General features: G+C 40.8%; 1 protein-coding gene across 2 annotated transcripts in view; it reads left to right on the top strand.

The window, feature by feature from the left end:
* Positions 1 to 18,330, top strand: part of TBX20 (T-box transcription factor 20) — a 32,222-nt gene extending 13,892 nt beyond the window's left edge. Inside the window, exons 5-9 of one of the 2 annotated variants that reach the window (XM_077269214.1) lie at positions 947 to 1,105; positions 2,872 to 2,948; positions 4,932 to 5,030; positions 13,284 to 13,396; positions 13,515 to 18,330. In XM_077269214.1, the coding sequence (XP_077125329.1) occupies positions 947 to 1,105; positions 2,872 to 2,948; positions 4,932 to 5,030; positions 13,284 to 13,396; positions 13,515 to 13,855 (789 nt within the window). In that variant the 3' untranslated portion in view covers positions 13,856 to 18,330. The remainder of the gene's footprint in view (positions 1 to 946; positions 1,106 to 2,871; positions 2,949 to 4,931; positions 5,031 to 13,283; positions 13,397 to 13,514) is intronic. The other variant, XM_077269215.1, reaches the window with a different exon arrangement.
* Positions 18,331 to 18,574: the final 244 nt, after the last annotated feature.

The following is an 18,574-nucleotide window of genomic DNA, read 5'->3' as shown; positions in this document are numbered from 1 at the left end:
ATTAGTTCTATTAAATAGTTCAGCCATTATATGTTGGTACTCTTGATTGTATTTTGGCATTTGAAAGTTTAGAATTCAATTATTCTGGTGCTTTATTGTTTTTAAAGGGAACCTGCTACTAGGTTTTTCCCATATAAAGTAGGGCCAGCACCTGTACACCCTTTTATATAGGATTCTAGACTGTTGTTTATATGTCCCCAATATATTGTGCAAAAAAAGAACCTTTGTTATGCTCTCCTACAGCGTGTCCCAGTCCAATGGACATCACTGGTCTTGATTGGGAGCCTCCTCGCTTCTTGCGATCGCCATCCTCCTTCCATGCTTTATGTGAATGACGCATCCTGCACCACCCACACAGTGTCCCCCATAGCGCTCCTGCACAGGCACACTTCTATCTGCCCTGCTGAGGGTCGAGCCATGTATTGTAGTGCGCATGCACCGGCGCTCTTTGTTCTTTCTTCATGCATGCGAATTACAGTGCTTTGCTCGGGCCTCGGCAGGGCAGAGAGAAGTGAGCCTGCGCAAGAGGGGGATGGAGGAAACTGTATAATCGTGCAGTCTAAACAGGCTGCCAATAACCCAACAAATGAGCAAAACGCTCATTCGTAGATATAGAAATAATCTTTTGATTTGCCCAAAAGTTCATCTCTCTCGGGAGAGCATCGTCCTGTGCGAACAGAGCCTGCACAGGCAAGAATAAAGGCAGATCATTCAGGGTACATCTGAAGAGACCCTGTATAAGCAGGTTATTACATTACTGCAAGCGAGCGGTCGTTGAAGACTGCGCATCATGCAGTGTAAATGCACCTGTAGCATCACCAGCATTTGCAGCAGACGAATATACACACTTATTTTTATACTAAAATATATATAACACATGCCATGTACGGGGTGATATTCAGCTTTACATATATATATATCTATGTCTTATGTTATTTTAATGTAGATTATTCTGAACTCCATGCACAAGTACCAGCCAAGGGTTCACATCATCAAGAAAAAGGATCACACAGCATCTCTGCTGAATCTCAAATCAGAAGAATTCAGGACGTTTATCTTTCAAGAAACAGTCTTTACTGCTGTTACAGCCTATCAAAACCAACTGGTAAGCCCATTCTCCAATACAACATAGGCATCTATTAACTCACAAGACATGGGGTTGACCAATTACAACAAAATGCGTCCATGTGTCGTGGTAGACAATATGGATGATATAGATTCCATACTTGTGACAATCCTAATAACCAGAGTAGCGAGCCTCTAAAATGAGTTGAGAAGCCTCCACAGACATTAGATGGACAAAGAAATGGGCAGGTGCATCCACATTAATATGCATATCCCGCTTTACATGGGAACCACTGACTATCTTACCAGTATGGTTGTAGCTTCACCCAATGCTCACTGTTAGAAGAAAGAATGGTAAAATCTATTGGATATTCCTCTAACCAATTCTTTATTTTGCTTTATGATCAGTGCAATTGAAACCTACTTGCAAACACTTCTTTTTTGACCCCCGTGGCATTAACATGCATGCTTGGAACTTGTAGTGCTTTTATATTTATCGAAGAGTTAAGGTGATTTTGCTTCTTAAGAATGGTTCAAAATATCATCTTATATGTATCTCAGGCAGGAATGTTTTGAATCCAAGAATGTTCAATGATAGACATTCTAAAGACAAACCCAAAACATAAGAGTTTCCTATAACGAAGTCATGTCAAAGCGTATTATGAATGTTCAAGCATGTAATATATGAGTGTTGTAAGCTAGAAATACACATTACCCCAGATCAAATACACCATTATTCATAAATCATTAGAATAAGTACATTTTCTGCCCTTTTCACTGCTGTTGCTAGGGATTTGATTGAATTTAGTTTTTCTTTATTGGATAAAGGATAAACACATTACACTTTCAACAAACTATCTCATAATTTAGGATTTAAAGGTCAGGTTTCAATCTAAACAGTCAAACCACTTTGACAGAGTTGAAGTGCAGGTCAACGGACATGCTTAAAGATGGATTTTGATAGATATTTGTATTTATTGCCTGATAAGTCAGACATGCTAAGCAAAGTCTAAGATGATAACATTTCCAGAAAAGAACCATTGCAGTTGAGCTTATCCATGTTGTTTAAGAATTCATCAGGAAATGGTGAAAAGAATGTAAAAGTAAAGTCTAACATTTAAACACTGACCTGAAGGAACAATGTGGATCCAGATCCAGAATCGATACTGGATGATATATGGATACCCTCTTTCAAGGTGTATGGCCCTGCAGTAGGCAGAAGGCAATGTTTTATTCCGTTTTCCTTCTTAATAGATCATAGAAAATGTGAACAGTTGGCACCTGCCATCATTATACAAATGCAATATGAATATATAGAGAAAATCTTACGTCCAACAACATCATAATGTTTTGTATAAATAATTTTTCCATCAAATGCCCAGACTTTTAACTGCTGCCCCTTCCCTGAAATAAAGTGCTGTCAGTGATGCTCTTTTCAGGGGTTGGGCTAGCCCCTGCGTGCTGCACAATGTGCACAATGACAGCGCGCTGTTGCCGGCTGAGATCAGCAGTAAAGAGGTGGCACCAGAGCAAGTTGTTAATAACTGTTGTAAGATGAATTCTGAGCCTGCAAGTGCCTCATCCCAAAGGGGAATTTGTAAGTCAAGTATATTAGAAAGTAGTTTAGACTATAGCATTTAAGGATGAAAATTAAATTGTATTTCGGACCACTCTTTGAATGGGTGGTAAAAGTAAAGATAATATTAGGAGTTTGTGATATAAAAATGAAGGTTAATTAATAAGCATGCTTTAGAGGGGTGCTGATTTACTAAACTTGAAACCAATGTGTGACCTTTATCTTCACAGATAACTAAGCTGAAAATTGACAGCAACCCTTTTGCTAAAGGATTTCGAGACTCATCCAGGCTTACTGATATTGAGAGGTAATGGGAACTTCTGTAATTAGATTTTTTTAAAATTATGTTTTCTCATTGCTCTTCATACACTTTGCAAGTCATTTAAATTTAAAGAAATCTGTCATCAAGAATGAAATCCCCAAACAGCCATGAGCGTGTTATCCAGGATGGTAACAGACTCCCAATTATGTTATTCTACTTTCTAGCAGGGGCAGCATGTAGAAGAATCAAAACTTAAAAGGTTTTATTCCCAAGCCTGTATACAGTCTTGGTGGTTGAGACGATCTCCAGAGATCTCAGGTTCCTTGCTTGACTGAGGTTGGCTACATTGTCTAAAGCCACCTCTGGTGGCATCTGGTGCATATGCTGAAGAGGGCAATGCATCATTGGGAAACGGTTCCCGCCCTAGACAGTAGGCTTGTGGCTGTTTCAGGACCTATCTCCTTATGACAGGTTCTCTTTTTGATTGACTCTATACAATAGTATTATGTTATGTGTGTATGCAGACATTGTAAGTGTACACTGCTAAAGTTTGCTTTAAAAAAATCCTTTTAGAAATATCTTTGAATTAGTAGAACCGGAGTCTCTCATTCAAGACCTTCATGTATCATTCAGAGTAGAGCACCTCTTGCACTGGAAAACCCAGTATACCCATACATTAGTCAAAAAGCCCATTTATTTCAATTGGCCAGTCTGTTCATGCAGTCCCACCATTGAAAAAATGAACACTTGATATTGCGACCACCACAAATTACAGCTAAATGCCAATGGTAATATCAGTGGGACACCCTGTGATCAGTCTTGTTAAAAAGGCCCTTCCAACAAAATTCGATTGTACAAAGTTGACAGTTTATTTAATTTTCAATAATAAGGTCGGGGTTCAACCTCTGGGACTTGCAGCAATCTTTAGAATAAAGTGGATGCAGTGCCGGTGTAGACATGCACCGCATTTGCTGTTTTTTCCGGCTATATAGAGGTCCCTTGTCATGCATCATGTGATGGTGGTGGGGAGTGCAAGGGCGCAGGAATGGGGATACAGCCTCCACCTTGTGCTGGAGATTTCTTTTGTATGTTTTTTTCTCAAAATTAACCACAAAGGTCAATATTTACTTTATAAAATTATTTTATTTTGTCCATTCTATTTCAAAAGGTCAGGAGCTAAACAGAGACATAACTAAAATGAGACAAAGGTCACAGCAAATACTGTTGTAAGACCAAATACAAATGATCAAGGGGGAAATATGTGCCAAAATACAGTTATTGTCATTACCAAGCATTTAGGTATTTCTTTTTTTTTAATCAGATTGTACTGTTTTCCGATATGTCAATCAAACATGTCATAAAAGTCACATTAATGGCAGTTCAGTAGCTTTCACCCTCTGCCATGGTATTCAGTAAATAAGGGTGGTCTCTCCTTATAAATGAACGGGAGTCATAGAAATTGCTGTCACTGGTAACGTTCTGTAACTACTGTTCATTTCCATCAATAGTTTAGTGTAATCCCTATTACTGTACAGTCGTATTAATGATTATCTAACTGGAATTCATCTTCATTTTATGCTAATGAATATGTCATCTTTTGAGTGAATGTTCAGCCTGAAAGCCATCTTAATAGGATCAAAAGTTTGTGTTGATTAACAAAAAAACCTTTATAGAAGTCGGATCTTATTTTTTCTTATACAGGGTTCCTAATAGTTTTTAAAAATAACAAACTCGTTACTGGCAGCCGCCACTGGAGGACATGGAGCTAAGTGCATACTGTCATACATTGAACTCAATGAGAGGACAGAACAAAGTAAGCTCCCGCTAATGGCGTCTGCCAATTCCGTGAATGCCTATTCATGGCAGTTGGAGCTCTGTATTGGAAAAACTGAGTTACTATCATGAAATGATGAGTAATTGCACATAAAAATGACACAATAAAACAAGGTGCAGATTCATGGCATACACATAAGACAGCTGTTGGATGAACAGATATTTGACAGCTATCTTCTCCAACACTTCTTTCAGTGAATATCTAGAAGCAAGTCTGATGGACCAACACGATTTTTTTTTTCTGTTGGAGAAAAAAAAACATATGCCTTCAAATGAAATCGGAGGCAAACAGAGGTACAGTAGAGACCCTCCTGATTTCTATGGCAGCCATAATACGGCAGCGTGCATGAGCCCTTGTCAAATATGCATTTACCAATAAAATGGTTCGTTATAATACACACTCACACTCATATAAAGTATTGATTTAAGAAAAACGTGTAAAAGACGCAGCAAAACTGCGAAGTGTCTAAGTATTTTACTTAACTACCAAATTACATGTGACCATATGCAGTACAACACCACAGAGGCCCAAATTTGGAGCAAACATCAAAGGGAAAAATAGTGTGTTATTTGTTTCCCATGGGGTCTGTGAAAGAAATTAATCACAATGATGGGGGTGTAATTATTATTAAAGATAATCCATCAGCAGGCTTTTGCTATGTAATCTAAGAGCAGCGCGAGGTACAGACTTGAGACACTGAATTCAGTGATGTGTCATTTATTAGGCTGTGTGCTGTTGTTTCAATACAATGAATGTTTTATCACCAGGACATTATCACTGCCTGGACTACTGCTCGTAACAACCCCGGTTTGAACACACCCCCTCCCCTGATAAGCAGCTCACTGTTGCCTGGTGTGGGCAGGGTTAGCTTTTTGAGCTTCGCCTCATGCTGAACTAAGAACTCTGTGTCACAACTGCTGCACCCACTAAACTGACACATTGGTGGAATCAGGGTCTCTTTTCCTACATTATGCTGCTCTCAGATGAGGTAGCAAAAACTTGGTGACAGATTACCTTTAAATCATCAATCCAGCATTTTTTTCTTATTTCATCACTGGAGTGGTATCAATAATGCGAGTCCCCTGTCCCTAGTAATATACTTACCAGTTACAGCTTTCTTCTGATATCGGTGCCAACCGGTCATCTGGTTGTGACCTGCTGGATTGCTCCAGTGTTTGCTGGGTGAGCTGGACGTTTCCTCTCTATATAAGTCTGTGTCAGATTGAGACTTACTGTACATTGAGAGCCTGTAATCTTTACCTCTCGCTTCCGGTCAGTCAGCAGTTGCGGTCATAAGATGGTGGATTTGTGACGAAAAGAGCAAAAGATGGTGGCTGGTTAGTATTTTACTAGGGAATGCAGGGAACATGCATTAGTGATACCAGTCCGGCGGTGAAATAATTAAAATTGCTGGAGTGGTGCATTAACTTTCAACCATTTATGATTTTTAGAACAATACAGTTTATAAACTAATCTAGTCATGATTGCTACTATTGTAAATAGGCAAATGGAAACCGGTCATGTTAGGGAGTCCGCAAACAACATCTGACAAGTATTGGGAAGGCTGTTCATCATCTATCACAGCACAGCACATCTAATATGTCAATTATGCAGGCAGAAATAAATGGGCTGCGTATATTTCACTACAGTCCTTCTCGGCCGTGGCCTATACGTTTCATTTACAAATGTTTAACACAGCCTTTCCCCTAAACAGCCTTTAGGGAAAAATCCAAATCAGATCAATTGATCTTTAGAGACGCAGATTGAATTAGTCTGGAGTCAGTTAGTGCACTAAACCTCCCAGTAATAGGATTGCTTCTTGTAACAGATTAGCATCAGCTCCTATCTGAAACCAGCATAGAAGGGAAAATCTGAGGTAAAAATACGTTTTTTTTATGACACGATGACAGAAATGGCAGAATTCTGCACTAATTGAATATTATATTATGAATATATAGGTTTTGTCTAAAGCCTGAGGGTGAAAAAAAATTAGGAGTCATTTACTGCAATTCAATTTACTAAATTGTAAACAATTACTGCACAATTTTATCGCCATTTTAATTAAACATCCAATATTTTCCAGCATCAATCGAGCCAAGAACATAGATCTGAAATCTCAAAGTGAGTTACTCACTAAATGACAACTTTACTTACTGGTGCGCTCTTTGTTTTCTCATCTTGGTTTGCAAAATAATACATTTGAAGCCAGCTCATGCTATTACTTAGTTTATCTCCTTAACTTGAAAGCAATTTTTCATTTTTGCATTTTCATTTTTTTCTCCTCTTCTTCCCAAAGCCATAACTTTTTTCTATTTTTTTTCCTTCAATATATATATGAGAGTACGATTTTTGCGGGACAAGTTGCAGTTTTGAAGGACACTATTCATTTTACTGTACAATGTACTAAATGTAAAAAATTTCATCTTGGGTGAAGTGGTGAAGAAGATGCCAATCAGACATTGTTTCTTGTGTTTTGCTCTAATATTGTTCATTGTATAGTAAAAATGACCTGGAAAACGGGTTATCCAGGTCTGTATGATTATGGCGGTAACAAACCTGCATTTTTTTATTGAAGTGCTGAAAATAATTCTGAAGTTAAAAAAAAAACTTCTTGCCACCATTCTCAAAGTCTCTTAACATATTTTACTTTTAAATCACAGGAGCTGCCTGAGGGCTTGTTTTCTGCATGGCAAGCCAATGATTTCATTGATACCATTTTGGTGTCAATAAGACATTTTGATAGATATTGTATTTTTTTAGGGTGGTGTCGTAACCAAGAAAACTTAATTCTGGAACTTACATTTTCTTTATCACTACAGTGCTTACCGGTCAGGATAATTAAGTTTATACTTTGATATATCGGACTTTTAGAGATGCGGTGATACCAAATATGTTTTTCTTCATATCTTTATTTTTAATGGAGGAAAGTAGGGGTGTTTTGATTTTTCATACTTTTATGTTTTTAATATTTTTAAATCTTTTTTACTTTACTTTTTACTTTATTTTTTAGTCCGTTCACAGTACTTGAACCTGTGACCATCCAATCGCTTGCACTATATACTGTAATACTATAGTATGGTAGTATATGTCATGCAAATTGTGGTCTCCTTTGAAGCTCATCTTATAGATGAATTTCATATGAGGACCAAATGGAAATGACAAGGGCCTTCATCAAGTCCCCACCTGTCATATTATCTCATCTGCATCCCACAATCGTATCAGACCGATGGGAGTTGGTGTGCACATTGGCTGTGACATCATTTTAATGCTGCTGTCAGAGAATGACAGCAGTGTCTAAATGGTTAAAAGCCTCAATTGGAACTCATCTTTGGCCATTGCTGTTAGAGACCAATGCCAGCTTTTTTATATTGCCGGCATCATCTGTGCTTGGACGTGATCTCAGCTCCAGAGCCCCCTTGAGTGGCTTCCTAAGCGTTGAGGCGAAGCATACACAGTCTGTGCGGTCCTGACTGAATCCCATGCACTGTATGTCAGTGCATCAGCAGGTTACCTCAACCATGCAGTGCACATTGCTGAGCCCTGTCAGACGTTGGTTGTTGGCACACAGCTCCTCTGTCTGTCAGCTGGTTCTTGTGTGTTCAGTAATGTCGGCAGTTTTCCTCAGTGTACAGCACAGACACACAGGAAAAAAAATCTGACAGGGCAGAAGGAGCTCAGGGACATCAGCACTTCCCCTCAGTGTTTGCCATACAGCTCCTTCTGCCCTGTCAGCTGCTTACTGTGTGCTCAGTAACATCGGCACTTCTCAGTGTTATTCTGTCAGCTGCTGGCTCTGTAATAGAGTGCAGGGTTGCGTATGTCACCACGGAACAGACAGACCAACTGTTGAAGGGGATGACATCAGTGGTTTCTCCTTCTCATTGGCTCGGACCTTGAAAACGAGTGTCGCAGGAACACTTCTCTCCTTCTTCGGGAACTCGTGCTGGGCAAGGTAGTAAAGCACTTCGGTGGTCTTCTTGAGTGAACATCACTTTCTTTCCTCCGGACTGAGTCTCACCCACAAAACCTTCAGACCCAGGCTGTAGATCCACCAGGTTCGCCTTTACGCATTGGGACAGCGCAGTCATTTCACCAGAGATGCTTGACACCTTCTCCACCTCTTCTTGGCGTCCGACATTGTGATACTGTCTTGTCCTAGGTGGAACTCTTCTCTTTCTGCCGTACCATTCCCTCCAGGGGCGACATTCCCTCCAGTTAGCAGGACCCTCAGAGGGGTGAGCGGATCTCTGCCACCGCTCTTCTCGGGTAGGGCAATTTCTGGACATGTGTCCCACCTTTCTGCATGACCAGCACTCACATCTGCGACGGTCTGGAGGGCGCTTCAATCTGGATCGTCGACCTCGGCGGGGGACATCTCTCATCTGCGGCTGCTCTTCACCCCAGGATATGGAGTTACACTCTGGGGCCACCACCGAAGCCTTCTTCATGCTGCTCACCTCTCCTCTATCTCTTTCTGGCGGCTTCCGCACGTTGCCTCGGGGTATGCCGCTGGTCCCCAAAACGGCAGTAAAGGCTTTCCCCAGACTCTCAATCTCCTCCCAGATTCTTCTTATCTTCAGCTGGGAATCTCGGGTCCACATCACCTCCTCTTCATTGTGACTGGGTGCTCTGCAGTTGTAGCATCTAGGCAGTCTTCTTTGCCGAGCGGCACTAGTCTCACTTTGGGGGGCGGTCTCTCTTTCTCGCACCGGAGGGCTGTACTCTGCAGCAGAGATCTTCTTATATTCAGCCACCTCCTCACGGACTCGCTTAACCTCCTTCAAGTCTTCTACCCATTGAGGGGCTGTTACCTCCCTGCTCCATACCTTTCCCACTGGCCCTACCACCCCTTGCTCTTGCTCGCGCGTGTGTGCCTCACTCCCGACCTCAGAGAAAGTCAAATCTAGCTTTACGCGCATGCGCTCTCGCAGGGCCTGTTTCATCAACACATCTCGCAAGCCTGTCACTAGTTGGTCTCGCAGCACAACGTCAACTGACCCCACACCTACGCCGTCCTTCCGTATAATGGCAGTATGAATCTCCTGCAGTGCGTTCATATATTGCGTCACGGTCTCCCCCTCTCTTTGTACCCGGCGGAACAGTCGCATGCGCAGCTCCCCTACGTCAGTGGGGTCCCCATGCATCTCCTCAAGTATACGGAATACTTTGTCCAGGGTATCTCTCGCCTGAGGTGGTCTGAGCATAACAGAGTCCCGTGCATCCCCGTCTAGGGCCATCACAGCTATTTCCGCCTGCAGAGCCGGTGTCATAGGATGCATCCGCATCATCCCTCGGATGCGCTCCGTCCAACCCCACAACATGACATTACTCCCTGAAAATCTTGGCAGGTTAGCTAACATGGCTCCCAGGGAGATGCTAGACCTGGGACCTCCATCAACTGCTTGGTCTGCCCCTTCCGCGCTACCGTGTGACATCCTGCCGACTACGCCAAGTGTAATAGAGTGCAGGGTTGCGTATGTCACCACGGAACAGACAGACCAACTGTTGAAGGGGATTTATTAACAGGGGTAAAATTCTCCTCGCAGGGAGTAAACAGGGGGTTAATGGAGTCAAACAGTAAACAATTAAGCGGAATCAAAAGGGTTAACGAGTGTTCTGGTAACTTATCAGCCCAGGGAGGTCCTGACTGGAGGGTCCTTTTTTCCCAATGTGGATACAGTCACCAGCAGGGCTTGAGATCCTGAAGTCTCTTCTGTGTCTCCTGGAAAGTCCGGGGTTAAGCCTCTGCAGCCTGTTCTTCTCAAAGTGAAACTGGAACCAGGAAATAGCACAGTCGCTGCTGCAGGAGCCTCTGTGTACCAGGCTGACAGTCTCTCTGTAATAACGCTGTCACACACACACTGGGCAGTTACTTATCACACTCAGGGATCTTTGCTTGTCACTGCGGTCATCAGGGCTGCACAGTCACTGTCTCTGATTCAGGAGGCTTCCAAATCTACCCCCCCGCATCCAGCCTTCACTCTGGTGGGTATCTCAGCCTCAGTGCCCTCACGGGGAGCACTACTTTTAGGGGAGCACGGCGCTGCAGCCTGCCCTCTCTTTGGCGCGCTGCCTTCTCTCTGCTCTCCTGCTTTTTTCTGACCACTCCCCTCTCTCTTCCCAGCAGTCCCCTGGTCCCCTCTGTCCAGGGCAGAACGTCTTCCCCCCAACAACCCAGCTGTCTGACTATGTGGTTCCAGGCAAGGAGCAGGGAAAGCAACCTCCTTACAGCTCCTGTACTGCTTGTGAGTGCTGAAAATTCCAGCAAATATGACTCAGGATGTTCAATAACACTATGAAGTGCCGATATCCCTGAGTTCATTGGAACCAACTGACATGGCAGAAGGAGCTGTGTGGTAAACACTGAGAAGTGCCGATGTCACTGAGCTTTTTCTGCCCTGCCAGCTGAATGTCCTGTTGTGTGGCATACACTGATGGAAACTGTGGACATCACTGAGCATATAGGAACCAGCTGACAGACAGAGGAGCTGTATGCAGACAACCAAGAAATGACAGAGCTCAGCACTGTGCCAAAGACTGAGGTCACCTGCTGATTCACTGACCTAGAGTGCATGGGATTCAGGACTGCACCTGTTGTGTAGGCTCCGCTACCACTCTTAGAACCGCGTATTCAGTGTGTTTGGAGCATAATACAGATTTGCTTCAGAGACAGCATAGGGCCACATCTTCTAGAAGGTTTTCTTTTGAATTTAATTTTAAAAGTTTACTAAAATCGCTTACTATACATTATGATTTAATAAAAATGAAAACAACAGTTATGCGTTAATTTCCCTACAGTCCAGTGTGGGGAATATAAAGCATTAAAATCCATGGATAAGGCAATTTCTCCAGACACTCTTGGTAGACCATCTACACTCGGGCTCATAATTTTGAATATGGTATTTGAAAACGGGCTACACCATTTTGCTCCTAAGGCTACTTTCACACTGGCGTTTTTTGTCCTCCGTTGCAATGCGTCGTTTTGGTCAAAAAACGCATCCTGATAAAGTGCTTGCAGGATGCATTTTTTGTCCATAGACTAACATTAACGACGCATTGCGACGAATTGACACACGTCGCAAGCGTCGTGCGACGGTTGCGCCGTGTTGTGGCGGACCGTCGGCTGCAAAAAAACGTTACATGTAACGTTTTTTGCTGCCGATGGTCCGTTTTTTCTGACCGCGCATGCGCGGCCGGAACTACGCCCCCACCTCCCCACACTTCCCCGCACCTCACAATGGGGCAGCGGATGCGCTGGAAAAATGCATCCGCTGCCCCCGTTGTGCGGCGTATACAATGCTAGCATCGGTAACCTCGGCCCGACGCACTGCGACGGGCCGAGCCCGATGCTAGTGTGAAAGTAGCCTAACTCTGCCATTTTTTACCTATAAATGATAGTGGGAGAACTAGACTAATGAACCCTGTCGTCTCAAAATGAATATGAGATCGGTCTAGCAATACTGTATGGGTGCACTTTAGTTGTGACATAATCATGAATGCATTAGAATAATTTGACAAAATAAATATATAATTACCGTATATGAATTATGCAACCTGAAAAAAAACTAATTGTGAGCCTTTAAAAGCACAGGGCTTGATCATGGTAATAAATCTCCATTAGAATGTTTATCCATGTACAAAGAATTTCTTGATTCTCACATTCGATTCAAGAAGGAATAAGCATTGACTGACAGTGGCAATCATTCACAAACATAAAGAAATAAAACAAACAGTAAAAAATAAGTATAATCTTGATAATTGTAAGTAGGCACACTGCCCCCTTTTACTGTAAGGAGAAGCTTTACAATTACAACATGAAATAGATGATTACTCAAGAGACTAAAATCCTAACAATTAAAATACAACATCAGACAACTTTTCATTCCAAAGATCTACACCCTTATAAACTCACACCTACCTGTCCTCTTAGTGCCACCTAGTGGGAAAGCAATGATTACTACATTGCATGTGCACGGTATTTGCTATGTGGTTAGTGGAATGAAGTGGATTTCTCCACAAAAAAAGCCCAAACTACCTATATCTATAGTTATACTTAAAGGGGTTCTCCATCCAAATCGATAAGTCTGCAGTAACTTTGCGTGACTGCAGACTTATGAATGCCCCAACGCACGCACGTGTGCTGAGGGAATTTGACGATTTCTGATCCAGGACTGGAGGGTACTTATGCGTTATACATACTCCTGGACAGAGCCCGTCCAGTGGATGAGGACTCACTCCATACACTTGTATGGAGCGAGGCTGCACCCCGACTAGTGATGTGGCCGTCCAGTGGGCATGGCCGACTACACTCCACATAAGTGTATGGAGTGATGCTACGCCCATTGGACGGGCTTTGGGAGCATGTATAATGCATACATACCCTCTGCATGGTGCATGCTCTGGGGGGATTCATAAGTCTGTAGTCACACATAGTAACTGCAGTGATTTGGACCAGGCAACCCCTTTAATGACCACTGATGTCCCCATTAAATAGTACACTATTGCTTTCTGCTGTATTTGTAACCAGCTAATTTTTTACTATACAGGGAAAGTGTAGAAAACCTTATACAGAAACATTCATATGCAAGATCTCCAATCAGGACGTATGGAGGAGATGAGGATGTTTTGGGTGAAGATGGACAAGTTGTACAGAGCAGAGGTAAGATAAGAGTCAGACAATGACAACATGACAATGATTTTATGATAACATATGCCGAATTCATGTATATTAGATTTTAAGTTTAATTCATTCTCATATGCATCATTGTGTTCCATAGGATCAGCTTTTACGACATCTGACAACTTGTCGCTCACCTCCTGGGTATCCTCCACAACAGGATTCTCTGGTTTTCAACACCCACAAACATTGACAGCGCTGGGCACAAGCACTGCTTCTCTTGCCACTCCAATCCCCCACCCAATCCAAGGATCCCTGCCTCCCTACAGCCGGTTAAGCATGCCTCTTACACCTACAGCTCTTGCGACTACCATGCAAGGAAGTGGGCCTACGTTCCCTTCCTTCCATATGCCCAGGTATCACCATTACTTTCAGCAGGGGCCTTATGCTGCCATCCAAGGACTGCGACACTCCTCTGCTGTGATGACTCCATTTGTATGACTAAGCTGATTTTCAGAAGAAGCCTATAATAAACAGATATAGATATATGTGCCAGGAGCAGTTAAGAGTTAACAGGATCACATGCATCTCATGCTATTGTATTGAACTGATCATGGTCCATGGATGAGAAAAGCACTGAACCTCCTCATATAACTGAACTCCAGCCAAGCATGTAATCAAACTATGGAGAAAAACATTCAGCAAATCTTACCTACTCTACCCCTTTTCAGTGAAGATTTTACCAATGACTTCACTGACACGTGACAATGTAAAATGCCACTCTCTAGAAAATGTACAGATGGAAGTTGCTTTTGTCACTGTCAGTAATTTCTTACTGGAAATTTACGTAGATTTGAGTCCAGTGCTGCTTTACTATTTCAACTGGAGCGGACGAAGAAGGCTTTAAATACAGGATTGTACATATCGAGCTTTTCCTGTATATAATGCAATAATTCTCAATATTTTGTCCATTCTTTGCAGTCTAGATGCAAAGTGGTTAGTATGAGATGTAGTGCACGTCCAAACACCCTGTGGTCATAACGTGAGCATCGTATGGACCAGCACAACACAACTCTACCTTATACAAAGGACATGCGTCCTCTGGGACTTTCATGTCATGAGACGTTCTCTGGCACAAGAAGCCGGTGAAGACCAACCTCCATGGCCACCACTTGCACTCGAGTGTTAATGTTTAGCAATAACAAGGATTGGTGTCATTTATAATTGTTGCAAATTCTTATTTTTAAGAACAATATTCTTCAGACTCAGTTTTATGGGCACAACTATCACTTTGTGTTTGGTGGAACTTGATGGAAAACTGGACAAGAACTCTCAATATACAGTTTCTGTGGTGGCAACGTTACATTTCTAATCTCTGAAACTACTCATATTAATATCAATAGAAGAACATTTGAAGAAGATATTTATATTGGTTTTTCAGAATTTAGTGTTTTGAGATTTTCAGAAACCTCTGCTTTGTCAAGCAAATTGTTAACGTTGTGTTTATTTGATATATTTTATAAGTGTTAAAGTATATATTATTATTTATTGACTTATATCCAAAACCATCAGTAGTCACTTCATTCCAGGTATTATTAAAACGTTTAGGAAGAAAAATGTAAGGATTAAACCTGTAATTTTAATATAGGATACACAAGCAGACATATAACCCTCAGAATGTCTGAACTGGGTGAATTCAAAGCTGTTCTAATTTAAAGGGGTCGTAAAGCTTTGTATGTCAGGAGGTCAGATGAGGAGCATAGATTTTGACAAATTTTCACAGATTACCAGATGACTTATTTAATAAATTGTCTTCTTTGGCAAATTCATTTTAGAATATTCTGATTCAGTTGGGAAGGCTTTTCAAAATGGAACACTTTATTAGTGGAAAGCAATTCATCATAGGACATGGGACATTGATACATTTCAAGAAAATCGAAAATAATCCTCCAATATATGTAAGTACCCTAATATCAGGGTCATAAACCCGATGCACCTGACCCCAATAACAACTTCCCATCAATCAAAAAGTGGTGAACCTATAAATGAGGCAATCGTGACATAAGGTCATCAATTCATATATTCTTTCAGTCCAATAATTACTCATATATTGAAAAAAACCATTGAAACCATTAACTTTTAGAATTTTTACTTTATTGGCACGTAATTGTGAAGTCACTTTTCTCATGTTACTACCTACAGAATTTCCTATTTGATTGCAAATGAAGTCATGAAAGTCACGTCTCATGGTTCTTTATAGTCATTTTGTTAAGCCTTAGCACCTTTCTTAAAATATGTGTTAGAATGTGACCAATGGAAAGTGAAACCTTCCTAATAAAGGGGTTTTTCCATGAATAAAATTAATAGATTTTGGAATAAAAATAGTTTCTACAATTGGATGTTTTAAAAAAATGTCCCTGTGCTGAGATAATCGTATAAATGTGCCCTTGCTGTGTACTGTGTAATGGCTGTGTCTGACTGCGCAGGGACATGGTCTTTTAACACTTTGTTCATGGGAAAACCCCTTTAAGGAGAAAGAACACAGTATCAATATCATAGGCTTTCAAATCCATGAAAATGAGATTAGATATAAAAACCTGAATAAACCATATTTATTTCCATCGCCAATCAGAGTAGACTAGGATTTTATACTAATATATTTATTCAAGACGAGCTGTACTCAGAAGTAGAGTTGAGCAAATTTGTTCATAATCTGTTCCAAATATCATCGGCAGTGAATATTGTTTTTGCAATATTCATCGAACACAGACGAACATCATTAGAGTCAATGGGAGTAGAAATTACTGAATATGTTCGGAACGGATCATCAAACATACATTCGGCATGAATAGGGTACCAATATGTCAAACAAATTCGCTCAACTCTACTCAGAAGCAGCAGCCCACACAATATATTTTGGATCAAAGGTGAAATAATGGACAATTATTAAAATAAGTGATATTTTCAGGATCTAACAAGCCCCCCGCAAAATAGTCCATCCCACCAGAGAATGGAAGTCGAATAAACAATGTACTGAAAACATTCTAAAGGTCAATTAAATAGATAGCAATAACTATTTTGGACAAGTAGTCTTCTATTAAAGATTGCTTATAATTTAAGACCCCAATGATGATTTATCTTCAATGTTCTATCCCAAATAACATAGCAGTAGCTAAAAAGTCAAAACAGTCTTTTTTGACCGTGTTTAGCTAATATTTAACAAGTTAGCGATATATGTTATCTGGGGATCACATTGCTGCCTTCATAACAGAAGTAGGTAGCTAAAACAGATCTACATTCTGACAACATCTAATATGACAGTTTCTTGGACATCTGTGGGAATCAACTTTAGAAACCTGAATTTTCCGGTGGATTTCAGATTTTTAGCCTACTCTCATGTCAAATAGTCATTGATATTTTATTTCAGATATTTATATCTGTGAAGCACCAACAATGTTGCATATTATATTTTATTGAAGATAGTGTGTTGCTTGCTTACATGCATTTCTTATACATTTATTCATTTCTTCTAGGTTTCATGGTCCTTTAACCACTACTAAACCTTATTTAAAACAATAGTCATTAGAGTGTAAAGTAAATGATCTTCTTTGAATTTACAATAGTTTTTTGGGGAAAAAAACACATTGAATGTAAGCACATGCTTTGATAGTAACTATACTTTTTTATTTAACTACTGATCAGCCTTTATAAAGATATGAATCTTTGTATATCCAAAACCTTATTTTGCTTCTCTCTACCTTTAACACTCTGCTGAAAGTGATGGCTCGTCTGCCTAGTTCCTTAGTAGATGATTTCACCTGTAGGTCTAGCTAAACTTGTGCTTCTCTTGAGCTTCTTTGCTCCTTCTCACCATACTTAGACACTTTTCCATGAGTTTGAGCATGGCGGAGGGGAGCAAAAATACTCACACAAGTGCTCCAATTTTGCTAGACCTGCAGATCAAATCAGCTCCTAAGGAACTAGGCAGACGAACCATCACTTTCAGCAAAGTGTTAGGGTATGTGTCCACTTTCAGGAAACGCTGCGTGTTTGACGCTGTGCAGAGCCGCAGCATCAAACACGCAGCGTCCAGATATCACAACATAGTGGAGGGGATTTTATGAAATTCCGTCTCCACTATGCGTGGTAACATGCATCCGTCGGCCCTGCGATTCCGGACATGCTGCGCGTCTTTTTAGATCGCAGCATGTCCGAGTACCTTGCGGCGACGCTGCGCTGCCGCAAGGTAAATCACAGGGCCCTATGCGTGGGGTGCGATGATGCCGGATGTGTGCAATGAACAAATCCGGCATCATCGCGTCACAGAAGGGGCAGGGCTTAGGGCGGAGCGGGTTTGCCGCTCCGTCCAAACCGCCGGCCATCTTGAAGGTGGACACATACCCTTAAAGAAAGAAGGAAGCTAAATAAGGTATTGGAATATAAAATAAATATTCATAACTTTACAAAGGCTGGTCAATAGTTAAATGATAAAAAATTATATATATATATATATCTCTATATACATAATTTTTTATATATTAATAAACTGTAGCTATGCTTTAACCATGCAAACTTCTAATTTTCCCAGAGCTGATAAGTAGCTGATAATGTAACAACCAGGAAAAAAATCTTTTTTAAAACTGGATTTATGTTCTGCGCTTCACTGACCTGTCCTGTATTGTGTCATTTTGTTATTGTTGCATTACACAAAACCTCTGAAACTGTATTCTGTACAAATATATTTTATGGCAGAAAACTACAATTGAATTTGTCACTTTTCTGATCATGGCACCTGATGGAAGTTTCTTTTTAAGTGCAATATATTTATTTCTGCTGGAAATGTCATGTAATATTTGAATGTTTAAAGTGAAATGCTTCGCAAAAAGTTGCTTAAATTCTATATATAAATCTAAAAATATATAACATGAGAACATTGTATATTATGGCAGGTGTGTGATTATTCAATAAAGTATTTGTGAGCGTGTGTTTTAATAAATGTTTGTGTCATCTACAGAACGATGAAAAATATTACATATATATTAGCAATATCATATGAAATGGGGGTAAAACGATAAAAATATGGGAGCCTAAGTACCGCCTGTGTTCAATCTAAGTGTCACATGGTCTGTCAGTATATACACACCTTTTCTGAAAGGTCATAGAGGCTGCAACACCATTAAGAGGCACCACTAACCAAATAACACCATGAAGACCAAGGAG

Source organism: Ranitomeya variabilis, chromosome 6 (genome assembly GCF_051348905.1).
Source record: "Ranitomeya variabilis isolate aRanVar5 chromosome 6, aRanVar5.hap1, whole genome shotgun sequence".
In the NCBI taxonomy this organism is placed as follows: Eukaryota; Metazoa; Chordata; class Amphibia; order Anura; family Dendrobatidae; genus Ranitomeya; species Ranitomeya variabilis.
The sequence above is the reverse complement of the archived record's forward strand: the minus strand, read 5'-3'. Positions and strand labels throughout refer to the sequence as shown.